The sequence below is a fragment of the Rhincodon typus genome, chromosome 14, assembly GCF_021869965.1.
Source record: "Rhincodon typus isolate 14 chromosome 14, sRhiTyp1.1, whole genome shotgun sequence".
NCBI classification, from domain to species: domain Eukaryota; kingdom Metazoa; phylum Chordata; class Chondrichthyes; order Orectolobiformes; family Rhincodontidae; genus Rhincodon; species Rhincodon typus.
The window spans coordinates 66,105,416-66,132,275 of record NC_063345.1 but is presented as its reverse complement, the minus strand read 5'-3'; the positions used below and the strand labels follow the sequence as shown (position 1 = coordinate 66,132,275).

The window sequence follows — 26,860 nt, the reverse complement described above, 5'->3', positions numbered from 1 at the left end:
ATCACAGCAACTACACTAGAGGGAATAACCTCTTGTTTACACGTAATTTATAACCTTCTCAGAACATTCCACAGTTAATTGTTATTTTTGGAATATGGTTACTATTATTAAGCAATCAACACCCAAGTTGTGCACAGTAAGCTCCCACGAATAGTCAATGATCAAAAAAAAAGAACTGCTCTGTGCTATAAATCAGAAACAAAAACAGAAATTGCTGGAAAAACCCAGCAGGTCTGGCAGTATCTGAGGATAGAAAGCAGAGCTAACATTTCAGTGACCCTTCTTCAGAACAGTCAACAATCACTATTTTTGGCAATGGTGTTCATTGAGGGACAAATGGCCCTTAAAAAGCCAGGAGAAGGGAGATTCAGGAGGTTGGTACGTCCTGAAGTGTTAACTGCTTCTCTCTCCACCTGTTGGAATGGGGTGAGGCATACTTTGGAAATAAAGTTGCTGGTTGGTGCGTCAGTCTTCGAATGCCTCTGTGACACACTGCAATTTTTAAATGGAAGGTTCACATCTCCAATTAAGTTGTTCTTAATCTTACTGATGAGCTTCTTAATGTGAAGAGGGATACAGTAACATTTTTACGATAAGAATGGAACCAGGACCAGTCTGGGGACAATCAGTTAACAACTGGTCAGGGATTCTACGATCTATGAACTGGTAGGTGAGCATGAGGGAATGATAACTGATTATGGCTGCACATTAAAAATCCTTAAGGAAAATGGATAGTCAATTGAGGTGCTCATGTGGAGGCACAATGTTGCCATCATTTAAATCAGAACAACTGAGTGAGGGTTTGGGGTATTATTTGGTTTGTGATGCTGCTTATTCTCTTCTTTGCATTCTGCTCCACTCTGAAAAGCCATGGCTGCTATCATGCCAGTTATTCTTTCAGAATCACCTTCCATAGCAGGTCTTTGCTTCCAGGAAGCATCCAGCACCATACCTGGATTTTAAACTCATCTCTGGCTCAATGAGGACCTTTATTACATCAAAATCATATTGTATCACTGACAAATCACACAATCAAAACACAGAGATGAACAGAGCATGAGGTTCCCAAATTATAACTGAAAATCGAGCTGATGTCTGAATCTCTCAGCATCTCCAGCACTTTGTTTTTATTACTGCAAAACTATCCTGCTCTTCTTCAAAAAACGTCCGACGATTTTTTTTTTTTAGAAAACATCCAAAGGAGGAGGAAACTAGGCCTGGGTTCAATATGTCATTCAAAGAGCAGTTACCTTGACAATGCAGCACAATGAAGGGCTGAACTTTTCCAGCTCTATGCTGACGAGTTTGAAGACAAGGGGATGAGAGAGAGAGAGAATATTAGGAACACTTGGAATAGCTTCCTAATGGGTTCATACTACTAGGGACGGTTATTCGGGGTGGATGGGCAGTGACCTGGATTGGCTGACCACTCCACAGAGAACTGATTTACATACAGCTAACATTATAAGGTTGCCAGCATTTTTTCCGTTGGCAGAATCCACTCAGTGGAGACAGCCTGCCTGGCACAATCCTTATAACCATTGGAGCTGGAGGCTTTATTCATTGGGGAAGGTGCCATGCTAACAAATAACCAAGTGTGGATGTGCCAGTCACAGTGTGGACTTTATCCTTCCACCTGTTAGCACTAAGCTTTTTGGACTGGTTTATTCTTCTGTGGGATGCAGGCATCACGGGCAAGGCCAGCGTTTGTGGCTCACCGCTATCACTCTCAAACTCTTGGATACAGAACTGGCTCAAAGGTAGAAGACAGAAGGTGGTGATGGAGGGTTGCTTTTCAGACTGCAGGCCTGTGACCAGCGGTGTGCCACACGGATCAGTGCTGGGTCCACCGCTTTTCATCATTTATATAAATGGTTCGGGTGTGATCATAGGAGGCATGGTTAGTAAGTGTGTAAACGACACCAAAATTGGAGGTGTAGTGGACAGCGAAGAAAATTACTTCAGAGTACAACGGGACCTTGATCAGGAGTTTAGTTTAGATAAATGTGAGTTGCTGCATTTTGGAAAGGCAGGACTTATACACTTAATGGTAAGGTCCTGGGGAGTGTTTCCTGAACAAAGAGACCTTGGAGTGCAGGTTCATAGTTCCTTGAAGGTGGAGTAACAGGTAGATAGGATAGTGAAAAAGGCATTTTGTATGCTTGCCTTTATTGGTCAGTGCATTCAGTATAGGAGTTGGGAGATCGTGTTGCGGTTTTACAAGACATTGGTTAGGCCGACTTTTGGAATACTGCGTTCAATTCTGGTTTCCTTGCTAATGTGCACCTGTGAGTCGTTTCGCACAAACCATCACTGCCCAAACTTGAAAGGGTTCAGAAAAGATTTGCAAGGGTGTTGCCAGGGTTGGAGGATTTGAGCTATAGGGAAAGGCTGAATAGGCGGAGGCTATTTTCCCTGGTGTATCAGAGGCTGAGGGGTGACCTTAGAGAGGTTTATAAAATCATGAGGGGCATGGATGGGGTAGAGAGACAAGGTCATTTCCTCCAGGGGTGGGGAGTCCAAAACTAGAGGGCGTAATGAGAGAGGGGAAAGATTTAAAAGGGACCTAAAGAGCAACTTTTTCATGCAAAGGGTGGTGCGTGTTTGGAATGAGCTGCCAGGGGAAGTGGTGGAGACTGATACAATTACAACATTTGAAAGGCATCTGGATGGGTATATATGAATAGGAAGTGTTTAGAGGGATATGGGCCAAATGCTGGCAAACGGGACTAGATTTATTTAGGACATCTGGTCAGCATGTACAAGTTGGACCGAAGGATCTGTTTCCATGTTGTACATCTCTATGACTCTATAATTGATTGTCTCTCTACCCCATTTCAAACAGCAGTTAAGAGCCAACAAACTACTGCTGATCTGGAGTTACATGTAGGTCAGACCAGATAAGGACAGCAGATTTATTTCCCTAAAAAGAAATTACCAGTCTAGATATGTTTGTACACTGACGAATTATAACATAAGGTCACAATTATACAAACTAACTTTACATTTCAGATCAGTTAACCAGATTTCATAGAATCCCTACAGTGTGGAAACAGGCCCTTCAGCCCAACAAGTTCACACTGACCCTCAGAGCATCCCAACCAGACCCATCCCCCAACAACCCACCTAATCTACACATCCCTGAACACCACAGGCAATTTAGCATGGCCAATCCAGCTAGCCTGCACATTTTTGGACTGTAGGAGGAAACCAGAGCACCCGGAGGAAACCCACGCAGACACGGGGAGAATTTGCAAACTCCACACAAACAGTCGCCCGAGGGTGGAATTGAACCCGGGTCCCTGGTGCTGTGAGGCAGCAGTGCTAACCAGTGAGCCACCATGCCACCGAATCCTACTAGCTGCTGCAGTGGACTTTGAAATTCAAAACCCCAAAGCATTAGCCTGGATTACTAGTCCAACATATTATTACTGTCTTCATATGTTCCAATTGTAGCTAGCAAGGGAGAACTTATACTCCCTTCTGGCATGGATAGAGGATTGGTTGACTGGCAGAACGTAGATAGTGGGAATAAAGGGACCTTCTTCAGGATGGGAGGCAGTGACTAGGGGAGTTCTGCAGGGGTCAGTGTTGGGACCACAACGATTCACGTTATACATTAACGATCTGAACAAAGGAACTGAGGGCATTATTGCTAAGTTTGTAGATAACAAAGATTGGTGAATGGACAGCTAGCATTGAGGAATAAGGGAGGCTGCAAAACAACCTGGACAGACTAGGACAGTGTGCAAAGAACTGGCAGATAGGATAAAGTGTGGAAAACTATGAGGTTGTGCACTTTGATCAGAATAATAGAGGCACAGACTATTTTTTAAATGGGGAAATATTTTGGAAATCTGAATCACAAAGGGGCTTAGGAGTCCTAGTTGAGGATTCCCTTAAGGTTAACATGCAGGTTCAGGTGGCAGTTAGGAAGACAAATGCAATGTTAGTACTCACTGCAAGTGGGCGAGAATACAAGAGCAAAGCTGGAAAAGGCTCTGGCTAGACCACATTTGGAATATTGTGAGTTCCATATCTAAGGAAGGAGGTGCTAGCATTGAAGAAGGTTTAGAAGAATAATCCCAAGAATGAAGAGCTTGTCATATGAGGAGCAGTTGAGGCCTCTAGGTCTGTATTCGATGGAGTTTGGAAGGATGAAGGGAGAATCTGATTGAAACTCACAGAATACTTAGAGGCTAGATAGAGTGGGTATGGAGAAGATATTTCTGCTAGTAGGAGAGATGAGGACCAAGGGTACAGCCTCAGAGTGAAGGGGTAAAACTAAGATGAGGAGGAATTTCTTCAGCCAGAGGGCAGTGAATCTGTGGAACTCGGCCTCCACAGCCTTCTGCAGCAACAAGTCATTGACTGTACTTAGGACAAAGATAGATTGTAAGGGGATCAAGAGTTTTAGGGAAGAAGGCAGGAGAATAAGGTTGAGAAATATTTCAGCCATGATCGAATGGTGGAGCAGACTTGATTGGCCGAATGGCCTAATTCTGGTCCTATATCTTATGGTCTTACTACCTCACCATCTCGTATTTTTTCCAGTGGAATAGAAGAGGTATTAGAGCCACTGGCTAGCAGTGTCATAAGCCTGCCCATCATCCACAACACAGCAGCAAGTGAGGCCATGTCAAAGTCCCGAAGTCTGTGGGAAAATCCTCCCAAAATGTCAGACTAAGATTGTGTGTACAAGTCTTGAACCTATGACTCAAAGTTGAAAATTTTGCTAACGGAGTCACTTCAGTTATAATAAGTCCATATTTTGCTGCACTTGCAATGTAACCAACCGTTTTCACATGTCACAGGCCAATATTTAGCATGATTTTCAAGCCAAAATTTTTTCTACGTTATCTCTGCTTTATGAGATTGACTGAAGGTTGCTCCAAGTGCTAGCAAAGTCAACAGGGCACAGAGCAGGATAACACCTTCACAAAGAAAGGAAAGGGAAATCCAGTCTTTTTTTAAAACACATCTTTAACCAGCCTGACTTATCGCTAGCATCAGCGGTGCCCAGGCAATAGGTTAACTGCTTGCTTTCTCAGGTGGAGAACAGTATCTGAAACAATGGAGAGAAAGAATCTTAACAGAGTGGCAAAATATGTCTGCAGGAATTGGAGGTGCAGTTAAATTATTTTGCCATCATTCTGTGTTCTTCCCAGGGAAGACTTCCTTACTCCAGTTCTCTTGCCACAATAAGTTTTGTTTCGCCACATTGCATCCATTAATTTGCACATCAAAATTCAATAAGATCCAGGTCTCAGCAATATGAGGTCATATGGAAAGAGACCAATGTCAGGGTTGCAATAAATTGCGCTCATTGAACAGTACGAAGGAGTAGCGGTGTGTGATGCATCTACTTCTGGATTTTTCCAAAATGGTAGGCCAAACAAAGTTAGCAAATGAGAACCAGAAGAACTGCGGATGCTGTAAATCAGGAACAAAAACAAAGTTGCTAGAAAAGCTCAGCAGGTCTGGCAGCATCTGTGAAGAAAAAATCAAGGTTAACATTTTGGGTCCAATGACCTTTTCTCAGTTCTGAGCCAAAACGTTTACTCTGATTTTTTTCTTCACCGATCCTGCCAGATCTGCTGAACTTTTCCAACAACTTTGTTTTTGTTAGCAAATGAGAAGCTGAGAGTAATATTCATTCAGTTACATACCAGGTAATAACTTAAAAGTGTAAGACCAGCTTGTGAGTAGTGTACCTGGAAGCGAAATGAATGTACAGATCCTTAGAGCTCCAACAGTTTATCAATCCTTCAACTGGAGGCAACCTGGGGCTCCAATACCTCCTTCCCTACCACTGATTGAAGTGTTAAGTCTGCTTGGTGTATGTATTATGGGTATTCAGAGAGGCAGAAGTACAAAGGGTGCCCTGGAGTTGAAGCAGACTGCATGAGTATCTATACATTCAGTAGCCCAGCTATGCCGTGACAGGGAGGCAGTGAGCAAGAGGGTGTGATCTAACCTAAAGGCTTTATTTCTACAGGGTTAGGTGGGGAACAAGAGGGGCAACTGTTCTTGAGGTGTCATCAGTGACCATTTCAGAACAGCTTTGGTAATGTAACTGGAAATGGCAGATCAATAAACCCAAAAGCCCTTTAAACAACAGCAACACTGGAATTAGGAACCTTAAGAAAACAGGCGTAAATTACCTGAAGCATAATATGATACAAAACCAGTTTTATGAACTAACCCAGCAAAGCAAGCCTTGATAATTTAATCTACAAGTCATAAAACATTAATGCTACAGTACGTGAATTTGTCTTTGCAGCTGGTTACATTTAAACATCATGGATTAAGTTCCTTTAAGACTTTCTCATAAGAACATGAGTACTGTAGATCATCCAGCCCCTTGAGCCTGTTCTGCAAATCAATTTGATCGTGGTTGATCTGCATACTAATTCCATTTACCTGCTTTGGTTCCATATCCCTTAATAGCCTCACCAAAAAAAATCATAAATTACTTAATTATACAGGGAAAGTCACCTTGCTGAGCAATGTTTGCAATCGGTAATGGAGTTTTTCATAGCAAACAAGAAACGGCCCTTTTCTCAATTTCCTGTAATCACAGAATTGGGAAATTTACATAGTGTATGCTAGCTAGAGAACTGGAGCTGTCTACTCTCACCCAGCTTCCGTAATTCTGTCCATGCCCCTAATCCTTTTCAATCAATGCTCACTTCTATTTAGACTCTGCCTCAACTATATATTTGCTGTGAAACATTCCATATCTGGCTAAATCACCCTTCAGGTGATCCTCAGTCTCTGCTCCCTTGTCACTAACCCACCAACCAGTAGAAATAATCTTTCATTGTTTACCCCTTTAAAACCCTACAATAGGAAAGCTTCCATTTGCTGTTCTAGTTAACCCTTGTGTAGAATGCCCAGAGATCTTAATTTTGCTGGGACAGCCCCTATTAGCATGAAATGTCCCAGCAATCACCTAAAACATAGATCAATCGAAGGGTCTAGGCCCGAAACGTCAGCCTTCCTGCTCCTATGATGCTGCTTGGCCTGCTGTGTTCATCCAGCTCTACACCTTGTTATCTCAATTGTCTCAGTATTTACCTTTTCCATTTTTGTGAAATATTAACAGGGTCAGCAGGGTGGTGAGAGGGAAACTGAGTGAAATTTTGTCTTTCTTCCTGCAAACACCAACCATATTGCATTGTATAGCAATGCATGTAGTAGATCTGTACCTCTTCACCGCTGACTTGACGTCTTCAAGGGAGTTGTCATGATATTTTTGATGGCTCCATTGCTGATGACGATTTACAAATGATCTACAGAATAGCTACGCCAACACAGGCAGGACATTATTTTGGGTAATGTTGTTGCATGACCTCCCACCTTCAAATACCTGCCCAGACTTCTGTCATTCATCATCCAGCATCCCAATTATGCTGAAGCCATGTTTTTACATAGTTTTTCAATGTTTCCTGGCTTTGACTTTTGAAAACCAGGTTACCCTACCCTCATTGCTGTAAAGTGATTCTTCATAGTGCAGAAACAGGCCCTTCGTCCCAACAAATCCACACTAATCGTCAGAACCTCCCACCCCGACCCATCCCCCTATAACCCACCTAATCTACACATCTCTGGACACTATGGGCAATTTAGCTTGGCCAATCCACCTAGCCTGCACATCTTTGGACCGTGGGAGGAAACCGGAGCACCCGGAGGAAACCCACAAAAATAGTGGAGACGTGGCCCTGCTTTGGCAGGGTGGAACCTACTGAATGTCTGATAAGTTTGTACTTTGTTTTAACAACGTGTTCTTCATGGTTGTTACTGGCTCAGTGTCATCTCTTATTTATTGATTATTTACTTGCAAATGCTCTTAATGAAAAAAAAACAGGATATGTATCTCATGTGCCAAATTCTTCAATGCTTCAAGATGCTTCGTGCTTAACAAGACAGCATTACGATTCAAAAACCCTAGATTAAAATTCTGTTTTTAAAACAATTTTCAGGCTTTGTTTTTGTTTTTTTGCCTCCAAACACTCCAAATATATATTGATCACATTTGTACAACTTACAACAAAACAAGGATTGCCATCTTTTGGCAACAAGTCAGTTTGCAGACCAATGAAAAGGGCAACTGAGCTTTAAATCATTTCAGTCATAAGGCCATGGACTCCAATCACAAGGCACAATGGGTAGTAACAATGCAGCTGAAACAACGCCTGCATTCACTTTTCTGGAGCCTGACCCCAAGGGGCCATGAGGGAGGGTGGGGATGCAGTAAAGTTCATTTGGGTTTTGTTTTGAGGTAAACTCTTGCTATTGTGGTGTTTTTTAGGAATTTTAGCTTGTCATTTAAACAAGCAGAGTTCTGACAAAGGGCAAAAGAAGAAAGGTCTTGTATTTGTAGAAGGCCTTTTATGTCCTGAAGGCATCCCTTATCATTGACAACTGATGGATCACTTTTGAAGTGCAGTCACTGACTGTTATAACGTAGGGGAACTTGGCAGTCAAACTTCACAGCACACTAATTTGTTTTAATGATGTTGATAATCAGCCCAAGATACCAGACAGAACTATCAAGCTCTTCTTCAGAATTATGCATTTCATATCCGAAGAGAGCAGGCAAGGCCTCAGTTTAAAATCACATACTTAAGGCAGCACCTCCAATGACGTAGCATACTCTCAGTACTACACAGGAGCGTCAGTTAAGAGTTTGTGCTCCAAGTGGGACTTGAACCGATGATCTTCTAGCTGAGGTGAAAGTGATACTACTCAGCAAAGACTGACAACCTAATACAGTCACTGTTTGTACTCTTGGAAACAGGATGGCCATTGTGTACACGGCACTGTCCTACAAACAACTGTGAGGTAAATTACTATATCGTTTGTATTGCTGATTGAGGGCCACACAGAGGAAAGAACAACTTCCTTTAGTTTTTTTTGCATGTGCGTATCCCAACCACCCTCTCTATATGTGACACAAACTTTAAAGGATTATGTACAACATTCAGAAGCTCGTTTTAGAATTCAGATCAGTTTTGTCTTGAATATTTGGACAAAAGGAGGAGGCTGGTAGGTATATCTATATATATTTTAATAGGTTAATCAGCTATAATGACACATTGGAATTCTATCATACAAATATATAGTATTAACTATTTGAGTGCCTTAGGAATCTCACAGTCTGATTTAAACTCAAGTATTCCTAAACAAGCCTCTGGCATTTTAAAACTAAAACCTAACTTTCACATTGCTTCATGCAGTCTGACTTGACCTGGGGACTGGGAGTGGACAATGAATGTAGTCACACAGGCGGCTTAAACAACGTATACTCTAACTCACCAAGAACATAAAGATACAAAAACATTACATACACACACATTTGATGCATCACAGCCTTCAGAAAACGTCAACCCACATTCACCCTGAACACATTAAACGTTGCATGAAGGGACTTATAATCCAGTGAGGCAGCCACATAAGGAGATATTCAGACAGGTGGTCAAAAGCTTGGTAAGAGAAGTTGGTTTAAGAAACATCTTAAAAGAGCAGCAGTTTGGAGAAGCTTCCACAGCATGGGGCTGAAGCCAGCATCATTCATTATGGAACATTTAAAGCTAGGAATGTACAAGAGACCAGAATTGGAAAAGCACAGACATTTGGTGGGTTGTAGGGCTGGTGACAATAACAGAGATATTAAGGGGCAAAGAGCTGGGAAATTTGAAAACGGCGGTGGGGGGGGGAATTTTTTTACATTTAAGCCATTGGTAAACCAGGAGACAATGCAGGTCAGCGTGACAATCCAAGAGACTTCATCTAAATATGTCACATTTGGTGAAAACAAATCAACAGCGTTCACGGGCAATGTGAAGATAAAGACAGTAGATTTTTCTTTAACTATTACCATTTGAATGAATGGAATGAAAACCAGGCAGGTTTAATAAACTGCAGATGATACACTACGTTTGAATACTTTCCAGACAGCAGAGGTGAAAATTCACTGCAGGATCTCCAGGGATAGAATCTAGGCATTACTCATTCCAATGTCAGTTGACTTGAACCGAAAAGATATGCTGACGTTTCCCACTCACTATGTTCTGTTTTGAATTTCAGCTTCAGTGAAACTTACGAGCCAGTTCATTTTAATCTAAACTACAAGTGAAAGATTCGGGAAACACAAATGCTTTCATTAAATACAGAGTACACAAAGCACATAGCATACCGTTTAGATTGGGAAAAGCGGCAAGGGTTAATGTCACTATGTAATCAGTCATTCATCAGAATTAGAACTGTGATTGTGCAGATAGCTTTAACTAAAGTGTTAGAAAAGATCAGGGCTCACAATCTCAAGTTGCATAAAGCATAAACTATGACAGATATGTGTTCTCCCCCCAGAGAATACTGAAACTGTGGAACAAGCCTTTGGGTAACATTCTGATTCACTTTAAGTTCCTTTAACTGTGAGTGGGACCGATGTCTTGCTGGGATGGAAGTACAATACACAAAGGGTATCACAGAATCCTTACAGCACAGAATGAAGCTAATTGGCCCATCATTCCTACACCAACTCTGTGAAGAAGCAATAGTACCAATCTCCCTATAACTCTGTTCATCCTTCCTTTTCAGATAACAGTCTGATTTTCTTTGGTGCTTCAAATGAACCTGCTTCCATCACACTTTCAGATAGTGAATTCCAGATCATAAATATTCACTGTGAGAAAATAATCTCTCTCAACGCTTGGCTAATTATTTTAAAATCTGGGCCCTCTCATTCTCAATCCTTACACCAATGGGAACAGTTTTCCCCTATCTGTTCCATTCAGACCCCTCATGATTTTGAATACCTCTACCATCAATCCATATTTCTCCAAGGAAATTAATCATACTTCTCCAATCAATTTTTGTAACTGAAGTTCCTCATTGATGGAATCATTATAGGTAGGTTCTGCATGATTTTAGTCAGGATCAGATTGAGCTATTGGACTAAATTTGGTCACCTAAAAATGGCTGAAGAGGAATTTCTCAGACTTTATCCTTCCCTTGCATTTCTTCCTGATGATTACTTTGAGTGGGGTGCAAACTACTAAGCTGACAGTTGTAAGGAACAGGTTGGATGAGGTTGGGGAGGTGGAGGGAGAGGGTTTCCTGTTGGTTATTTATACATAACAACTAAAAGATAAGTTACAAACTTTATAGAACTTCATACATAATTTTGTAGTTAGGTGGGAAGAGTGACAGTAACTAAGCTACATCTGAAGTTAGAAACATTGAATTCTGAAACCATGAGACTTTCAATTTGTTTAACAGCCCATAAAGTGGTTATTTAAAAGGATTAAAAAGACAAGACTACTACAGGGTAATTCACAGAAGTTTGCTTGGACTGATTTCTATGTCATCATTAGGGGTATCATGAGGCAAGGCTGGGCCTATATCCAACAGAGATTAGAATAATGAGAGATGATCTTTTTGAAACGTAAAAGGTTCTGAGGGTGTTTGAAAGCGTAGATGAGGGGCCCCTATGTGGTGTATTGGTAGATTCCCTGCCTCTGGACCGGGAGGCCTGGGTTCAAGTACCACCTGCTCCAAAAGTGTGTAATAACATCTCTGAACAGGTTGACTAGAAAAAAGGTCAAACTTTTTTTTAAAAAAGGGTAGACGCTGAGATGATAGTTCCCCTGATTGGAAAGTCTACATGTAGGAGGCACTGTCTCAAAATAATGGTGGAATTTTCCCCTCCCTGGAAGTGGCGAGAAGAGATGGCACAAAGGGGTAATAATTGGATGTGTTTGCTCTGGAGAGAAACTCGCCCCCTTCTTACCACCTTTAATTAAATGCTGAGCAAAAGTCTTTCAACTCACCAGCGACTAAAACCATGAAGTGGTCAATGTACACCCACTTAAGGACCTTAACCCATCACCTCCCTCGCAGGTGAGGAAAGGTGGCTAGTTTCCTAGCTGGGAAGCAAGGATGACTTAACGGATGCTTTTGTAGGTTTTAGGGGAGACATATGGTCCTTTCATTCCAGGAATCCAATGATCATTCTCTCATCATCCTGCCATTTTCTTCTCTTAAATCCTTTTAAATATCCAGTTCACAGGCTGCTAGACCCCTCCAATGTCTTGTGGTTTCAGAAGTCAATTTTGGCACGAAGTGAATCGCTTATTCGCAGAGCCACTGCAAACACTGACTGGTTTCCTTCTTCACCAACTGTTCCACGTGATTTGAGGACCAGGATATCGAACCTGAGACTAAAGCCATAGACTAAAGCCATTATTTACCAAGAAGAATTGACCCCCCACACACTTGTGTGTTTTGGAGACCTGAACAACCTGCAGCAGGCACCTCACAGCGCTGGAGAAGTAACACCAGTTGGGTTTCCACAAGATCCTCCAAATATGGTAGCAAGAAAGGTGCCCTGCATCAATTCCTGCTAATCGCTCAAAACCAGCTCTGCTGGGCAGGATGTCACTTGTGTTCTTCACACAAGACTCCCAAAGCAATTGCTCTTTGGAATTAGGTCACAGCAGGAGACTCCCAGGAGGATAGAGAACACACCTTAGGCATGTGCTAAAAGAATCCCTGAAGCTGGCAAACATTTCCACCACCTGATGACAGACTCTGGTTTGTGACTGACCAAAATGAAGCTAATGAATTCAGGCTTACACCAAAAATATCGAGATTTTTCTGGAACATGCTGCGGTGCAGTTAAGGCTTCAGGCAGCCAAAACCTCCGAACAACTTGCCGACCTGATCCTTCAAGCACCACATGCCCAAGATGTCACAGAGCTTTTAGACTGCTCTTTGAACTTATCAGCCACACAAAACTCATCAAACCAGAATGAAAGCAAGTCATCCTCGATTCTGAGGTACAGTCTAAGGAGATGATGCTCACTGCACCTACTTGAAACTGAGAGTCAAATTCTATCTTTCAGATGAGACATTCAATCAAGGCTCCATTTGTCCTCATGGGTGCGCATAAAAGATTGCAAGGCACTACTCAAAGAAAAGCATGGGAGTTCTCAGTGTCCAGCCCGATAATTATCTCAAGTACCATCACTAAAACAGATTGCTTGGTAATTGCTGTGCACAAATTGGCTGCCATGTTTCCGAAAGGCTGCATTTATCGATACCAATGCACGTGCACTATGTTTCAGAGATAGTAGGAACTGCAGATGCTGGAGATGCTTTTCTGAAGAAGGGTCTAGGCCCGAAATGTCAGCCTTCCTGCTCCTCTGATGCTGCTTGGCCTACTGTGTTCATCCAGCTCTACACCTTTTTATCTCACGTGCACAATATGTTGCTTTAAATTGTGCTTGTACAGATTTTGTTGCAGGGCGAATGAGACTAGGGTGGGAGAGAGAGATTGGGAGGACCTGGGGAAGGGGGAAAAAATTGGGATCTGGGAGGGAACATGGAAGTGTGCAAAGAGAGCCGGGGAGAGCGCAGAACGAAGACAGAGGGGTAGAGGCCCATCTGGCTGCTGGGGTTCTCCTTGTCACATCATTCTGTCCCTCCCTCCACACTCCCCAACCATTCCCAGGTCTTGGGCTCTACTTGTTACAATCCACCTCCTGACTTCTGGCCCGTCCTCCTTTCTCATTCTGGGGGATTCTGCCATGTCCAGCATCCCTCTCCCCAACATTGAAACCCAGTCAAAACTACACACGTACATGTGCAAATGCACATGATGTCACACAAAGTCTACACTTGGACCGGTGCATCCCCCAATGAGTGCACATGTAATTGCACACAGTTGTAAGCAAGCATTGCCTTTCTGAAATTAGAAGTGACTACACTTCAAAAGAAGCCAACTGGCTGTAAAGAAATTTGATATGTCCTTAGATCACGAAAGGGGTTATATGAAACCAAAACTCTTTTCCAGTACTATATTACAGTCTGTTATAAGCCATGTTTACCTCTAAAAACTGTGCTTGTTATCCTTTCATTCAGAGTCACTAAGACATACAGCACAGAAAAAAGGTCCTTCAGCCCATTGCGTCCATGCCAGTCAAAAATAAACCCCTAATTATTCTAATCCCATTTTTCTAGCACTAGGCCCATAACCAATTATGTTTTGACATCATAAATGTACATAACAATACATCTTAAATGTTATGCAGGTTTCTGCCTCTACTACCCTTACAGCCAGTGAGTTCCAGATTCCCACCACTCTCCTGGGGGAGGAGAGGGAAGCTCTCCTCAAATGTCCTCTAATCATTCTGCCCTTTACCTACTCCTGCTACAGCTCTTGCTAACCAGAGATTATTTTAAATTGGAAAAACGTAGATAGCAGTCTGACTTCAGCTATCAATTTAGTTTGTTTGAATGAATTCCTACAAAAAATACTCAAACAATCAATGCCAGAGAAACCATCAATATCCTCACTAACCCACAGACGTTATCAGTCAGGAAATTCGATCAGTGAGATTCAAGCCGTTGCAAAAGGGGGGGCTTTCTTTAGTGAAAGCCTCCAACCAACTTGATACTCAAAGTAATGTTTAAGTAGCGGCACAGATGTTAATGGGAAAATATACAGAATCAAAAGCTTAGCCCCCTTTGCCTTCTTCCCATCACCAATAAAAATCATGGTGCAAAATCTTGCATCGGAAGGGACAGAATATGATTTGATCGGTGAAAGGCCCTGTGTATAATTGAAAAAGCATAGTTTGTGGCATTCAGTACAGAAAACACCAGGGAGAGAAAATGGAATCTCATGTAATACAAATGGAATTTGATTTATTCACTCACTGAGTCAGTGCCATGACAAGCTGTTTGGAAACTCTTCTGGAAGAACAGAATCCCTAGTATAACTGCTTCAGCACTCCCACTCTGACCTCTGAGCCTTTAGCCTCCTACCATGTTCCAATGAAACACAGTATAAGCTCAAAGAACAAAAACAATTTGCAGAGACAACAAGGTGCAGGGCTGGATGAACACAGCAGGCCAAGCAGCATCATAGGAGCAGAGAGGCTGACATTTCGGGCCTAGACCCTTCACCCTAACCCTAACCCTTCTGATGAAGGGTCTAGGCCCGAAACGTCAGCCTCTCTGCTCCTATGATGCTGCTTGGCCTGCTGTGTTCATCCAGCCCTGCACCTTGTTGTCTCGGATTCTCCAGCATCTGCAGTTCCTACTATCTCTGATTCAAAAACAATTTACATTTCATTTAAATAAAAACTGCCGGCTGGTACAGAACTTAAACATTTCTAAAAGGAGACACGAGACCATAAGACCTGAATTTTTATGTCTTATGTTCATCAGAACTGAAAAGCAAGAAAACCAATTTTAGAAAGGGAACAATCTATTGAGCATGAGAAGAGGATGCTGAGTGCCATTTGATAGTTAACTAAAATTGACAGGTAACAGTTCCTGTTTCATCTCCACGCTAATCACAGTCCAACCAATCAACACTCACCTCTCAGATTGTATAAATTGTTCTTTCCTTGCTAAAGTTGGTTTTCTTCTGTTTCAGTCCTGATGAGTTCAAGATGTAAAATTCTGACTAAATGTGACTTTTTAGAAATTTATATAAAACCTTAAATGTAATTGAGAAATCTCAAAGCACTTCACAGCAGTGTTATAAAACATGGTTGAACACCAAGCCTTTTAATGGATATTAGAGCAAATGAACAAAAGATTGGCCGAAGAGGTCACTATTAAGATTGATCTTAAGGAAGAAAAGAAAGATAGAAAAGTAGAGGGAATTCCAGAGCTTCAGGCCTAGTAGCTGAAGGCCTGGGAAGAACAGTGATTAAAATCTATGTTGCTCAAAAAGACAGAATTAGAGTGCCATTATCTCAGAGGATTACTGAGTTGGAGGAGATTCCAGACACAGGAAGGGTGAAGTCATTAGGGGATTTGAAAACAAAGATGCAAATTTTAAAATTGAGGTTCTGCTTGACCGTGCTTCATGTTTCATTTAGCCAGTCTGTAGACTCCTGCCTCTCTCAGTTCAACAATTTCAGATCATAACTTCTGACCCATTTTTTTCGGTTAGCAACTATTGACAATGATGAGTTTCAGTTTACACTTTCTCCATAGCAATCCTTTGTTTCATTTGTCTCACTCTTATCACTTACCCCATCACTTTTTGCCTTGCACTATCAACGTGCTTATTATTTAATCTTTCATTTGAACAGAAAAATCAAAGCTGACAATCCAGTGCAGAACTGAGGGAGTACTGCACTGTCAGAGGTGCTGTCTTTCAGATGAGACAGTAAAACAAAGTTTCATTGACCTGTTGGGGTACATGTAAAAGATCCCATGGTGGTCTTTTGAAGAATAGCAGAGAAGCTCTCCCTGCCCTCTATCAACAACAGAAAAACAAACTAACTATCTAATCCTTACTACATTGCTGTTTTAGGGAGCTTGCTGGGCACAAATTAGCTGCTGTGCTAAATTATAACAACTCACAAGCACCTTGTTGAAGATAAAGCACTTTAAAGGCATTCCATGGTCATGAAGGCTCTATATAAATGCATATTCTTTCTTATTATCCCACAACTAACATCACTGAGAAAGATTATCTGGTCATTTATAACATTTAAATAAACTTATTACAAACAAACATACTTTGCTGAACATAAATTTGCTGCCACATTTCCCTGTATGACAACTACGCTTCAAAAGAACATCAATACTGTGGAAAACTTTAGGACATCCTGAGATTGAGAGAGTGCTGTTTAAATTCAACTTCTTTATTTACTTGCTTAGTATCATTCAGATTTGCTCCTTTCCATCAATGTCACTATGGGGGCAATCCACAATTACTACCATTCCATTAACAGCCAAATAGTGTCAGATACCACAGACTTGTTTTAATACTTTTCACATTTAGTCCCAAGGCTGCCTTCTCCTTTGGAAAAGTAACTCAAAAAGGCAGCAGCTGTTGGATTTGAAGTAAAGGGATTTCCTTTAAAATTGACTTGTAATATTCCTAATAAGAAATGCTGTGTTTTAATAATCCTTTAAAAGTTTTCAATAGTTCCCTCGTTCTCATAGCCATTATCTCAATTCTTTTCCTCTAGATGATTTCCCCAACAATTAAAACAGTATTATTTTGGATTTGGTGCAATGTAAACTGATCAATGCAGCTACCTTGCTTTCTATATAAATTTCATTCTAATTACTTCATCAAGATAATTCCTAAAATACAGAAAGCCCCAACATACTGGATATATCAGCCAATTTAGCTTTTAAAAAGGAGTCAGCCTTTGTTCAGTTGCAGCCCTCGACCACTCAGACAAAAGGTTGTGTGTTCAAATTCTTCTCCAACACGTAACTTAGTCTGACATCCAGCCTAGTAATAGTGGACTGCAGTACTGTTCTGGATGCTATCTTACTAATGAAATGTTCAGTTAAGGCCCCATCAGTATCCTGAGATGATTTTAAAATGTCGTATCAATATCTTAAGTGCAGAGAACTTAATTTATCAACATTTTCCCTTAATCAACATCACTAGAAAAAAAATGTGGCTGGTGCCTGTTTTTGCTGTACCAAAATTGGTGGATCAATTAGTTACATTCCTGCCTTTCAACCAAGGACTGGAGAGCATCAATGTATCTATTCTGACACTCCTGAGGCAGTGCTCTGAGTGGCCATTGTTTGAGTTGACCAGTTGTAACAAGAGGGTTGCCAAAGGGATCAGGGTTCAGTTCACAGCTATTAACAATTTATATCAATGAATTTGATGCAAGGCCCAGAAGTATGGTAGGTAAATTTGCTCATGATATCAAGAAAGCTAGGAAAGCAAATTATTAAGAGGAGATAGAGAATATACAAGGGATTATAGACAAGCGAAGTGAATGGGCAAAACACTAGCAGTTGGAACCCAAATGTAGGTAAAAGTGTACTTCTCCAATTCAGCAGGATGAAAAGCAGCATACTATTTAAAATGGACAGAGACTGCAGGACTCAGTGTGTGCTGATACAGGAATCTCAAAGTTAATGTGTGCAGATCCAACAAATGACTAGGAAGACAAATCGAACGTTGTTGTTTACCGCAAGGGGAAATGGAATATAAATGTAGGGAAAGGTGTTGGTGCAACTATGTTTAGTGTACTGTGCATAGTTTTGGTGCACTTAACTGCTTTAGAAGGAATTCTGAGAAGTTTTACTTGACTGAATCCTGGGATGAAGATTTTTTTAAAAAACTTATTAAAAAGGTTGTACAGATTAGATCTGATGCTTTGTAGTTCAGAAGAATGAGAAGTGATTTTATTGAAACATTTAAGATCAAATAGGATGGATACATGGAGGATATTCCCTCATGTGGGGAGACTAAAACAAGGGTACATGGTTTAAGAATAAGAGGTCTCCCTTTTAAGGCAGAAAAAGATGATTTTTTTTTCCTCCCTCAGATGGCTATTTGAGTGTGGAATTCTCTTCCCCAGAAAGAAGGTGTTTAAATTTATTCAAGTTAGATTTTTGATAGACAAGGGAGTCAAGGTTATGAGTTTCAAACAGGCAAGCACAGCAGAGACAGACATTATCTTAGTGAATGCTGGAGTTGGCTCGTAAGGCCAATTAACATACTCCTGATCTAAATTCCTATGTTCCTTCAAACGAGACATTAAACCAAGGCCACATCTGCCCTTTCAGATAGGTGTAAATAATCCAATGGCACTATTGTGAAGAGAAGGGGAGTTGTCCCTGATGTGCTTCTTAATATTTACACCTCCATCAGGTTATCTGGCCCTTACACGTTACTGTTTCTGGGAACTTGCTGTATGTTAATTTCCTCCATTATAACAGTGAATTAATTTCACAAAAAAAGTATTTCATTCACTGGAAAAGTGCTTCACTCATTGGAAAGTGATTTGGGGCATCCTGAGATAATGCAATGAGCTTTAAAAGGTCAGGTGACCACTTAGGAGATTTCCTGAATCAAACAATACTCAATGATTTAGTTCAGATATGTTAACCAGTCCCAGGTGGTGCTTAACATGCCGTGTATTTTCAGCACTTTCTCAATATTTTGAATTTCCAAAACTTACAGTTTCTTTCCCCAACTCCTTAACCTCTGTAACATCTAACCACGGTCCCAGGATGGATTGATTTGGGATTTCCAATGTGTAACCTACAGTCTCCTGTTGTAACTTTGACAGTGTTCCTGGGGACTAATGGACTTAAATAACCATATCTTCTAGGTTTCTAGGCAAGGCAACAGTAGGAGAACCAAAGTCGTCCCTGGTAAGCTCTGCCATCCTGTTAATACAGGTCTTGCTTCTGCTCATTGTCCTATCAAATCATGACATTGGAATACCTGGTCTGTGATCTTAAGTCTGGCTGCCAGTTCTTCCCAGTGTCTTTAATCTTCTCTCAATGTTTGTGCAGAGTAAGCAATCTATTAATGCTCAGTAAGCTTATAATATCTAATCACACTGCAGTGAAACCAGACATAAGTGTCACAGATGTGGAATTAAATCTGCAGTTGCATTCTATTTATTAACTTCACCACTGTAAAAAGGTTTAGCTGGGCTCAGCATGTGGAAATCAAATCTATTTTCATTGTTGTGTTTTTTCCCAAACTGATCACTACCTGATTAACATTAAATTTTATTCACTAGTTAACCCTGAGCCAGAAAGGCAACTTCCCTCTCCAATTTGATAGTGCATCAACAGATTCAACATAAGCTTTCATCACAACCAGCCCTTCATTTATGCTGCTGACCGATGAGTTTAAAACGTCACGAACGTCCTAACTTGCTCAACAGCACTGTCACTTCTGAGTCAGAGAGTTGTGGGTTCAACGCTACCCCCAACATGGCAAGAGCGTTAACATAGACAGTCAATTCATTGTAGCAATGGCTGGAGGTGTGCCTTCAGAGGAATTATTGAGATGAAATTTGCTCCGCCTGTTCAGATGGACGCAAAAAAAAAAATGCATGCTGCTACTTAGAGAAACAATATGATTTCCTACTACCTGAGGCAATATTCCTGCTTAGACCAATAGCACCAAAAAGAAACACAGGTGAACAGGGAATAAGGGTCACTGGGCCCAAAATATTGACTCTGCTTTCTCACCTCAGATGCTGCCACATTTCTCCAGCTATCTCTGTTTTTGTTTAAAATTTCCAGCCTCCACAGCTCTTTTTCCTAAATTCTATTTATTGTTTGTGAGATCTTAACGTGTAAATTAGTTGGTATATGACTGCACTACAAATGTGCACATGATCAGCCCTTGGGATGTCTTTTGTATTAAATGAATTCTTATAAACAGATGTTATGATCTGCTGCTGCTGGGGTGCAGCTCAGTTTATTGATCCAAGTCTACAGTTCTAAACACTCTTTACAAAAGAGAACTCCAGGAAATGTTAGTACATTTGCCATTGCTGAGGCAAGTTTGCAGTTAGGCTTGTACTTGTTAATTTCCAACTCAATGAAGGATGAAACCAGCATGAAATGAATACCTTCCTATCTCTTTCTCATTAACTTTTTCTCAGTAGTATAAAATGTGTTGCCCAAGTTGTGACAGAATCAAAGCTTCAACATAGTAACAATAGATTGTTCAGGTCATTATATCATGAAATGCATGCCCATCTTCTATCATAGGGTGATTTTTAACCTCACTAAATCTAAACACTTAAGTAAATACGGGGTGAAACGATTCAATTTCATCACTGTTTGTTCAACCAGGTTGGAAATTGTGATGTACTAATCAGTTCATACTTATTGGTTACAACAAACCCCAATCAATAAAAAATTTTAAGACTGTTTTGCACCTGAAACAAAATGTGATATTTGGGGTCCTACATTCAAAAACAAACAATTAGGAGGAGTAGGCATTTGATATATTCATGTCTGACTTATTGTGACTGCAACGCCGTTTTCCTGTCAATCCCCTACGTCCGACTCCCTTCTTGATCAAATATTGATCTTCCTCATCTTTTAATATATTCAATGACCCAACCCCCACTATTCTCTGGAAAAGAAAATTCCTCAAGCCTGCTGTGGGAGACAAAATATCTCCTTATCTCAGTGTTAAGTGAGACACCTCTCACTTTAAAACTGTTCCAGTCTCTCCCACAAGAGGAGCACAAGGTCCCCTCTCATTCTGCTAAAGCCCAATGGGTATAAGCTGAACATATTCAAAATTTCTAAAGAAAACATTAATTTCAGGAATCAGGCAAGTGAACCTTTTCTTGAATTGCTCTTAATTTAGTTATATCCTTTCTTAAACAACAACACGAAAATTATACTCCAGTACTAAATGTTATGTGCAGTCAAAATAAGGGACTACTCAACTGGAGCAACTTCTATTTATTCAGTCATGGTATCTATCGTCCATCCCTACTTGCCCTTGAGAAAGTACTGTGAAGTTGCTGTAGTCCAGGTGATGTAGGTAGACCCATAATGCAGAGCATTCCAGGATTCTGACCTAACTGAAAGGATGGCATATATTTCCAAGTCAGAATGGTGAATGCCTTGGAGGGGAACTTAAAGGTGAGGTGATCCCATGTATCAGGTGCTCTTGGCCTTCTAGATGGAAGTGGCTGTAGGTGGTGTGGAAGAAAACTTGGTGAATTTCTGTAGTGCGTTTTGCAGACCATATAGTTTACTGCTAATGAATAGTGGTTGCGGAAGAAATCGATGTTTCTGGATATGATGTCAATCAAGCAGACTGCTTTGTCTTGCATGGAGTCAAACTTCTTGAGTGTAGTTGGAGTCACACTCATTCAGGCAAGTGAGGAGCACTGCCATCATATTCCTGACTTGTTCCTTGTAGGTGGTGGACAGGCTTTAGGTAATCAAAAGGTGAGTTACTCACTGAAGGATTCCTAGCCTCTGTCCTGTACTTGTTACTGTTGCATTTACATGGCTTGTCCATCTCAGTTTCTAGAAAATAATAACCCCCAGGATCTTTATAGTTGGGAATTCAGTGATAATAATACCATTTAATGTCTCATTAGAGATGGTCATTGCCTGGCATTCGCATGGCACAAATGTTACTTGCTACTTTTCAGCCCAAGCCTGGATATTGCCCAGGTTTTACTACATTGGATACATACTGCTTCAGTATCTGAGGAGCTGTAAATGGTGATAATATTGTACAACTTTCAGCGAACATCCCTACTTTGACTTTACAATGAAGGGAAGGTTACTGATGAAATAGCTGAAGATGGTTGCGCTGAGGACCCTACTTTGAGTAACTCCTGCAAAGATGTCCTGGAACTGATGAACTACCTTTCTTTGTGGCAGGTATGATTCTAATTAGCAGAGAACTTTCCTCTCCCAGTTCCACTGACTGCAGTTTTGCTGGAACTATTGGCACTAAAACGGCAGTCACTCTCACCTCAGCCCTGGAATTCAGCTCTTCTGTGTTTGAAGCAAGGTTGTCATAAGGTCAGATGCTGCATAGGCCCTAGCAGAACTCAAACGAAGTTTCAATGAGAGCAGGTTATAAACCAGCACTTGCTTGGCAATAGCACTGATGACCACAGCTTCTATCACTTGTTTTATGATCAACATATAGGTGAATGTCTATGGATGCTGTTTACATGTTCTTCCAGCAGGCATGTGATAAATTCCCAAATAAGAAACTGTTAACTAAGGTAGAAAACAACAGAATGGATAGCAAATTATTGACATGACTGGAAAATTGGTTGAGCGGCAGGCAACAAAGTAGACAGAAATAATGGGTAGATACACAAATTGGCAGGAAGCACCCAGTAGTGTTTCACGAGGATTTGTATTAGGGCCTCAATTATTCACATCATTTATTAACAACTTGGACAATGACAAGAAAGTCAGATATCCAAATTTGCTGATTACAAAGTAGCATTGTAGATAGTGAGGATCGTAGTCTAGCAATATCCTTAGTAATTTTACACTAAATGAATGGGCAAAACTATAGCAGATGGATTTCAATGTAAGCACATGTGAAGACCAAAAAGGATAGATCAGAATACAGTGCATACCCAAAGAGACTTAGGAGTTCAGGTGCATGTCGTTCTTTAAAATGCCATGAACTGGAGCAGAAAATAATCAAGAAAGCTAATGGAATGCTGATTTTTATATCTGGAGGACTGGAGTACAAGGATGCAGAAGTTATGCTGCCTTGTACAAAATCCTGGTTAGACCCCACTCAGAGTACTGTGACCAGGCCTAAGCACCGTACCTTAGGAAGGATATATTGGCCTTGGAAAGAATACAATGTAGTTTTACAAGAATGATACCTGGACTTCAGGAGTTAGGTTACGAGGTGAGATTACACAAATTAGGCCTGTTTTCATCAGAATTTAGAAGGTTAAGGGTTGAACTGATCAAAGTCTTCAAGATATTAACAGGAAAAGACAGGGTTTAGATAAGATAATCTATTTCCACTGATTGGGGAAGTGAGGGCATAGTCTGAAGATTAGAGCCAAACCATTTAGGAGAGATGTCAGGAAACATTTCTTTATACAAAGGGTGGTAGATGTTTAGAACTCTGTTCCAAATGTCAGCGGATGCTAGATCAGTTGTTAGATTTAAAATCTGAGGTACACAATGTTTTGTTAAGCAGAGCTATTAAGGGAAATGGGCTAAGGGCAAGTATATGGAATTAGGCCACAGATCAACCATCATCTCATTGAATGGCAGAACAGGTTTGAGGGGCTGAAGTGCCCTATTCCTGTTTCTACAAATGGCTTGGTGTATCACGATACATTGTTCTTTTAAAACAGTGATACATAATACATTATCCTACTTCTAAGGTGAAGCTGTATTCCTCTAAGGCCATGTTATTGCGAAGGTGAGGTCTGTGTTTGATTGCTCATGTCACTTCTGGGCAATACAATACAACCTTCCAACATGCAATGCTCTGGTTCCTGTATCAACAAAATGCCATTTTTGTTTTGATGTGCACCAAATAGTGGAGTGCAACATTTTATGCATGAAGGAGGAGGAGGGAGGAGGGAGGAGGGAGGAGGAGGAACTGCTCACTCAGTATGCCATTTGTTGCACCAAATGCCGGTGTTATGGCGTGACTCATGGTAAGATTTGGAGGCAATGCTGGTTTAAAACAACATGTGATAACAAGTGTGTTTCATGGAGTATTATCAGAACTCCTGAAACTGTGAAATTAAATTATTGCATTTTTATTTGTATTTTCAGGATCAATGTGTGCAATTTCCCTGTGATAATTGTAATATCTGGCTGGTTGAATGCATTATCTGGCAGATACCTGCACTAACTGATGAGAGAGACATCATGAGATTAACATCAATGAAGAAACTCTTGGGTGTGGGGGATGAAGCTGTATCTGGAAGAAATACATTGCATTGCAAGGGTCAGAAGTTTCTTCGTCTATGTTTATCAGGGTCTGGAGACTGGAAAAACCTGGAATTGAATGGAATATATACAGTTGTCTCACTGAAGATTTCTGAAGTTCTGGGAGCACTAAGACTACAGCAGGGAAGAAGACACTATAGTGGTAATTTCACTGGCTAATGCTGGATAGGTTCAGATCTCACGATGACAGCTAATTGCATTTAAAATCTGGACTTTAAATCTACTCTCAACGTTAGCGACCACGTAAGCATCAACTATTGTAAAAACTTTCCTGGTTTCCTGGTTAGGGCAGGAAATCAACCATTCTACCGAGTGCGATCTACATGTGCCTACAGAACTGTACTCTAAAATGACAGTTCAAGTGCAGTTAGAGATGGGCAACTTATGCTGGTCTTAGCAGTAACAGATCCATGCTGTAAAAGAATAAAGAAAGAACAAATGGAATACAGTATCAGGGGATGAATTCAAGGCTGATAGTTAAAGACTCCCTCTCTAGCTAATAAAAAAAAGTTGCTTTATTGCATTAAATCATACAAACAAAGAAATTAGGAGCAACAGACAACCATTCAGCCCCTCAGGCCTGCTTCGCCATCTGATAAGACCGTAGTCAATGTAATTGTGGCCCATAGACCCCTATAATTTTCAACTCTCGTCAGTCAAAAAAAGCTATCAAACTAACCATTAAAAATGTTATAACCTTGTTCTGCTCTCTGGAGAAGGGAATTCCACAGACTGACGACCTTCAGAGGAATAAATTCTCAATGCCCTTTTAAAATAGAAACCTCATAGTCGCTTCGACAAGGGGAAAACATCTTCCCAATCATCCATCCTGCAATAATTGAAACTATTACAAACATTATTTCAAATATTACCACACGGAAGAAGAATAAAAGATGTTCATGCTGTTTCCTTTTTGAGACATATTTAAGCTTTGGAGTATAAAGAAATCAAAAGACTGTGATGCAGAATTACTGGCAACTTCCACATATAGAAATTACCAACTCCATATTGAACATTCATAAATTGATTGCTACCTTCATGGTTCTGTGGTTCTTCGGTTCACTTAGAAGAGGCCCCCACTACATGGGCAATTCATAGTGAAGAATATGGAAGGTTACACCAGGCCAAATAGCTTCCTTCTGTGCTCTAACCGTTCTATGAAGCTAAACAGTTCATAATACACAAATCAGTGCGTAATACATAATTAAATGAAAATAATTAACCTTCACTCAACTTGTATCAAAAATTCATTCAGAATTACAACAAAATTCAGATTCTGAGATAACAAAGCTTCCATCAGGCAGCTCTCAGTGAAATGGACTTCCAGCTCTGGGTCTTAATTCTAGGTTTGACCGATTTGAAGCTTGCTAATGCTTGACTGACATTAGATTCAGCAAGCCCTGCCTCAGAGTCAGCTCAATCTCTTATCGGCTCTCTGAGCAACTGACCCAGCTACAATGAAATTCCATCTCCTGTCCATTTCTGGATATTAACCTTTCAGAAGTGTATCAAGGCTTAGAGAAGATGCAGAGACTATTTCCTAGAATGGTACCAGGGATGTGCAATGTCAGTTGTGTGCAGAGACTGCAGAAGCTGGAATTGGTCTTGAAACAGTTAGTTAACAAGTGGTTCAAAACAATGAGGAGATTTGACATAGTGAATAAAGAGAAATGGTTTACAGTGGCAGCATAGTCAGCAACCACAGAACATGGTCTTAGGGATATTAGCATGAGCAGACCTTTTTCTTTTGGTAAAGAAGAACTGGAGTATTGCTGAATAAAAACATATTTTGGAAAAGCTTTTCATTCTGCACGCGTCAGGGCAATTCACAAGTAATACTAATATGAAGGGCAAATATCATTTACTCTGAGTGGAGTTTTGATTTGTTGGCATGCTGATGCTGAATGGTTAAGACATTGCCATGGTGAATGCACCAATTGCTGACAATCAATGGTTAACTACCAGGATTTTGTTTAAATGTTAAGCTAGGCTGACTGACTCCCTCCAGTTGGTCATGGCATTTCGCTGAGAAATGAACCTTAGAATAGCTGTATTTTGTATAGTTGAAACAGGCGCAGAGCGTGTGAGTGTCTTATTTCTGTATGCAAGTAAATGTGGTTTCCTATATATATGCTAGTGCACAATACTGCAAGCCCCACTGACGAGTCTGCTTATCAGTGCAATTCTTTGCATATCCTGCATTATTTAGCAAATGCTGTCCAATTACAGAATCATATCTAATATCGGATAGTGCATTCTGAGCTTTGCAACAGCAAGCAGCTGGGTACATTTCTACAGGTCGATCCATAATGACTTTCGGGAGGGAGTTCCAGGGTTTTGACCTAGCAACATGAAAAGAATGGCAATAAACTTCCAAGACAGGATAGTGATAGTTTGAAGAGGAACTTGTAGGTGGTGGTATTCTGAAGTACCTGCTGCCTTCATCCTTCTGAATGGTACCAGTTGTGGATTTGTAAGGTGCAGTGGAAGAAACTTTGGTGAATTTCTGCAGTGCACCTTGTAGATAGCACACACTGTTGCAACTGAGTGCCCGTACTGTGTGTGTGTGTGTGTGTGTGTGTGTGTGTGTGTGTGTGTGTGTGTGTGTGTG

General features: G+C 40.8%; 1 protein-coding gene across 10 annotated transcripts in view; it reads right to left on the bottom strand.

Annotated features, from left to right (window-relative positions):
- Positions 1–26,860, bottom strand: part of LOC109920579 (muscleblind-like protein 3) — a 144,380-nt gene that overhangs the window by 43,723 nt on the left and 73,797 nt on the right. The window contains exon 2 of one of the 10 annotated variants that reach the window (XM_048605048.1): positions 25,284–25,412. The exons of the other annotated variants lie outside the window; for them this stretch is intronic. Coding sequence (XP_048461005.1) covers positions 25,284–25,289 — 6 coding nt within the window. The 5' untranslated portion in view covers positions 25,290–25,412. The remainder of the gene's footprint in view (positions 1–25,283; positions 25,413–26,860) is intronic. 10 annotated transcript variants of the gene reach the window in all.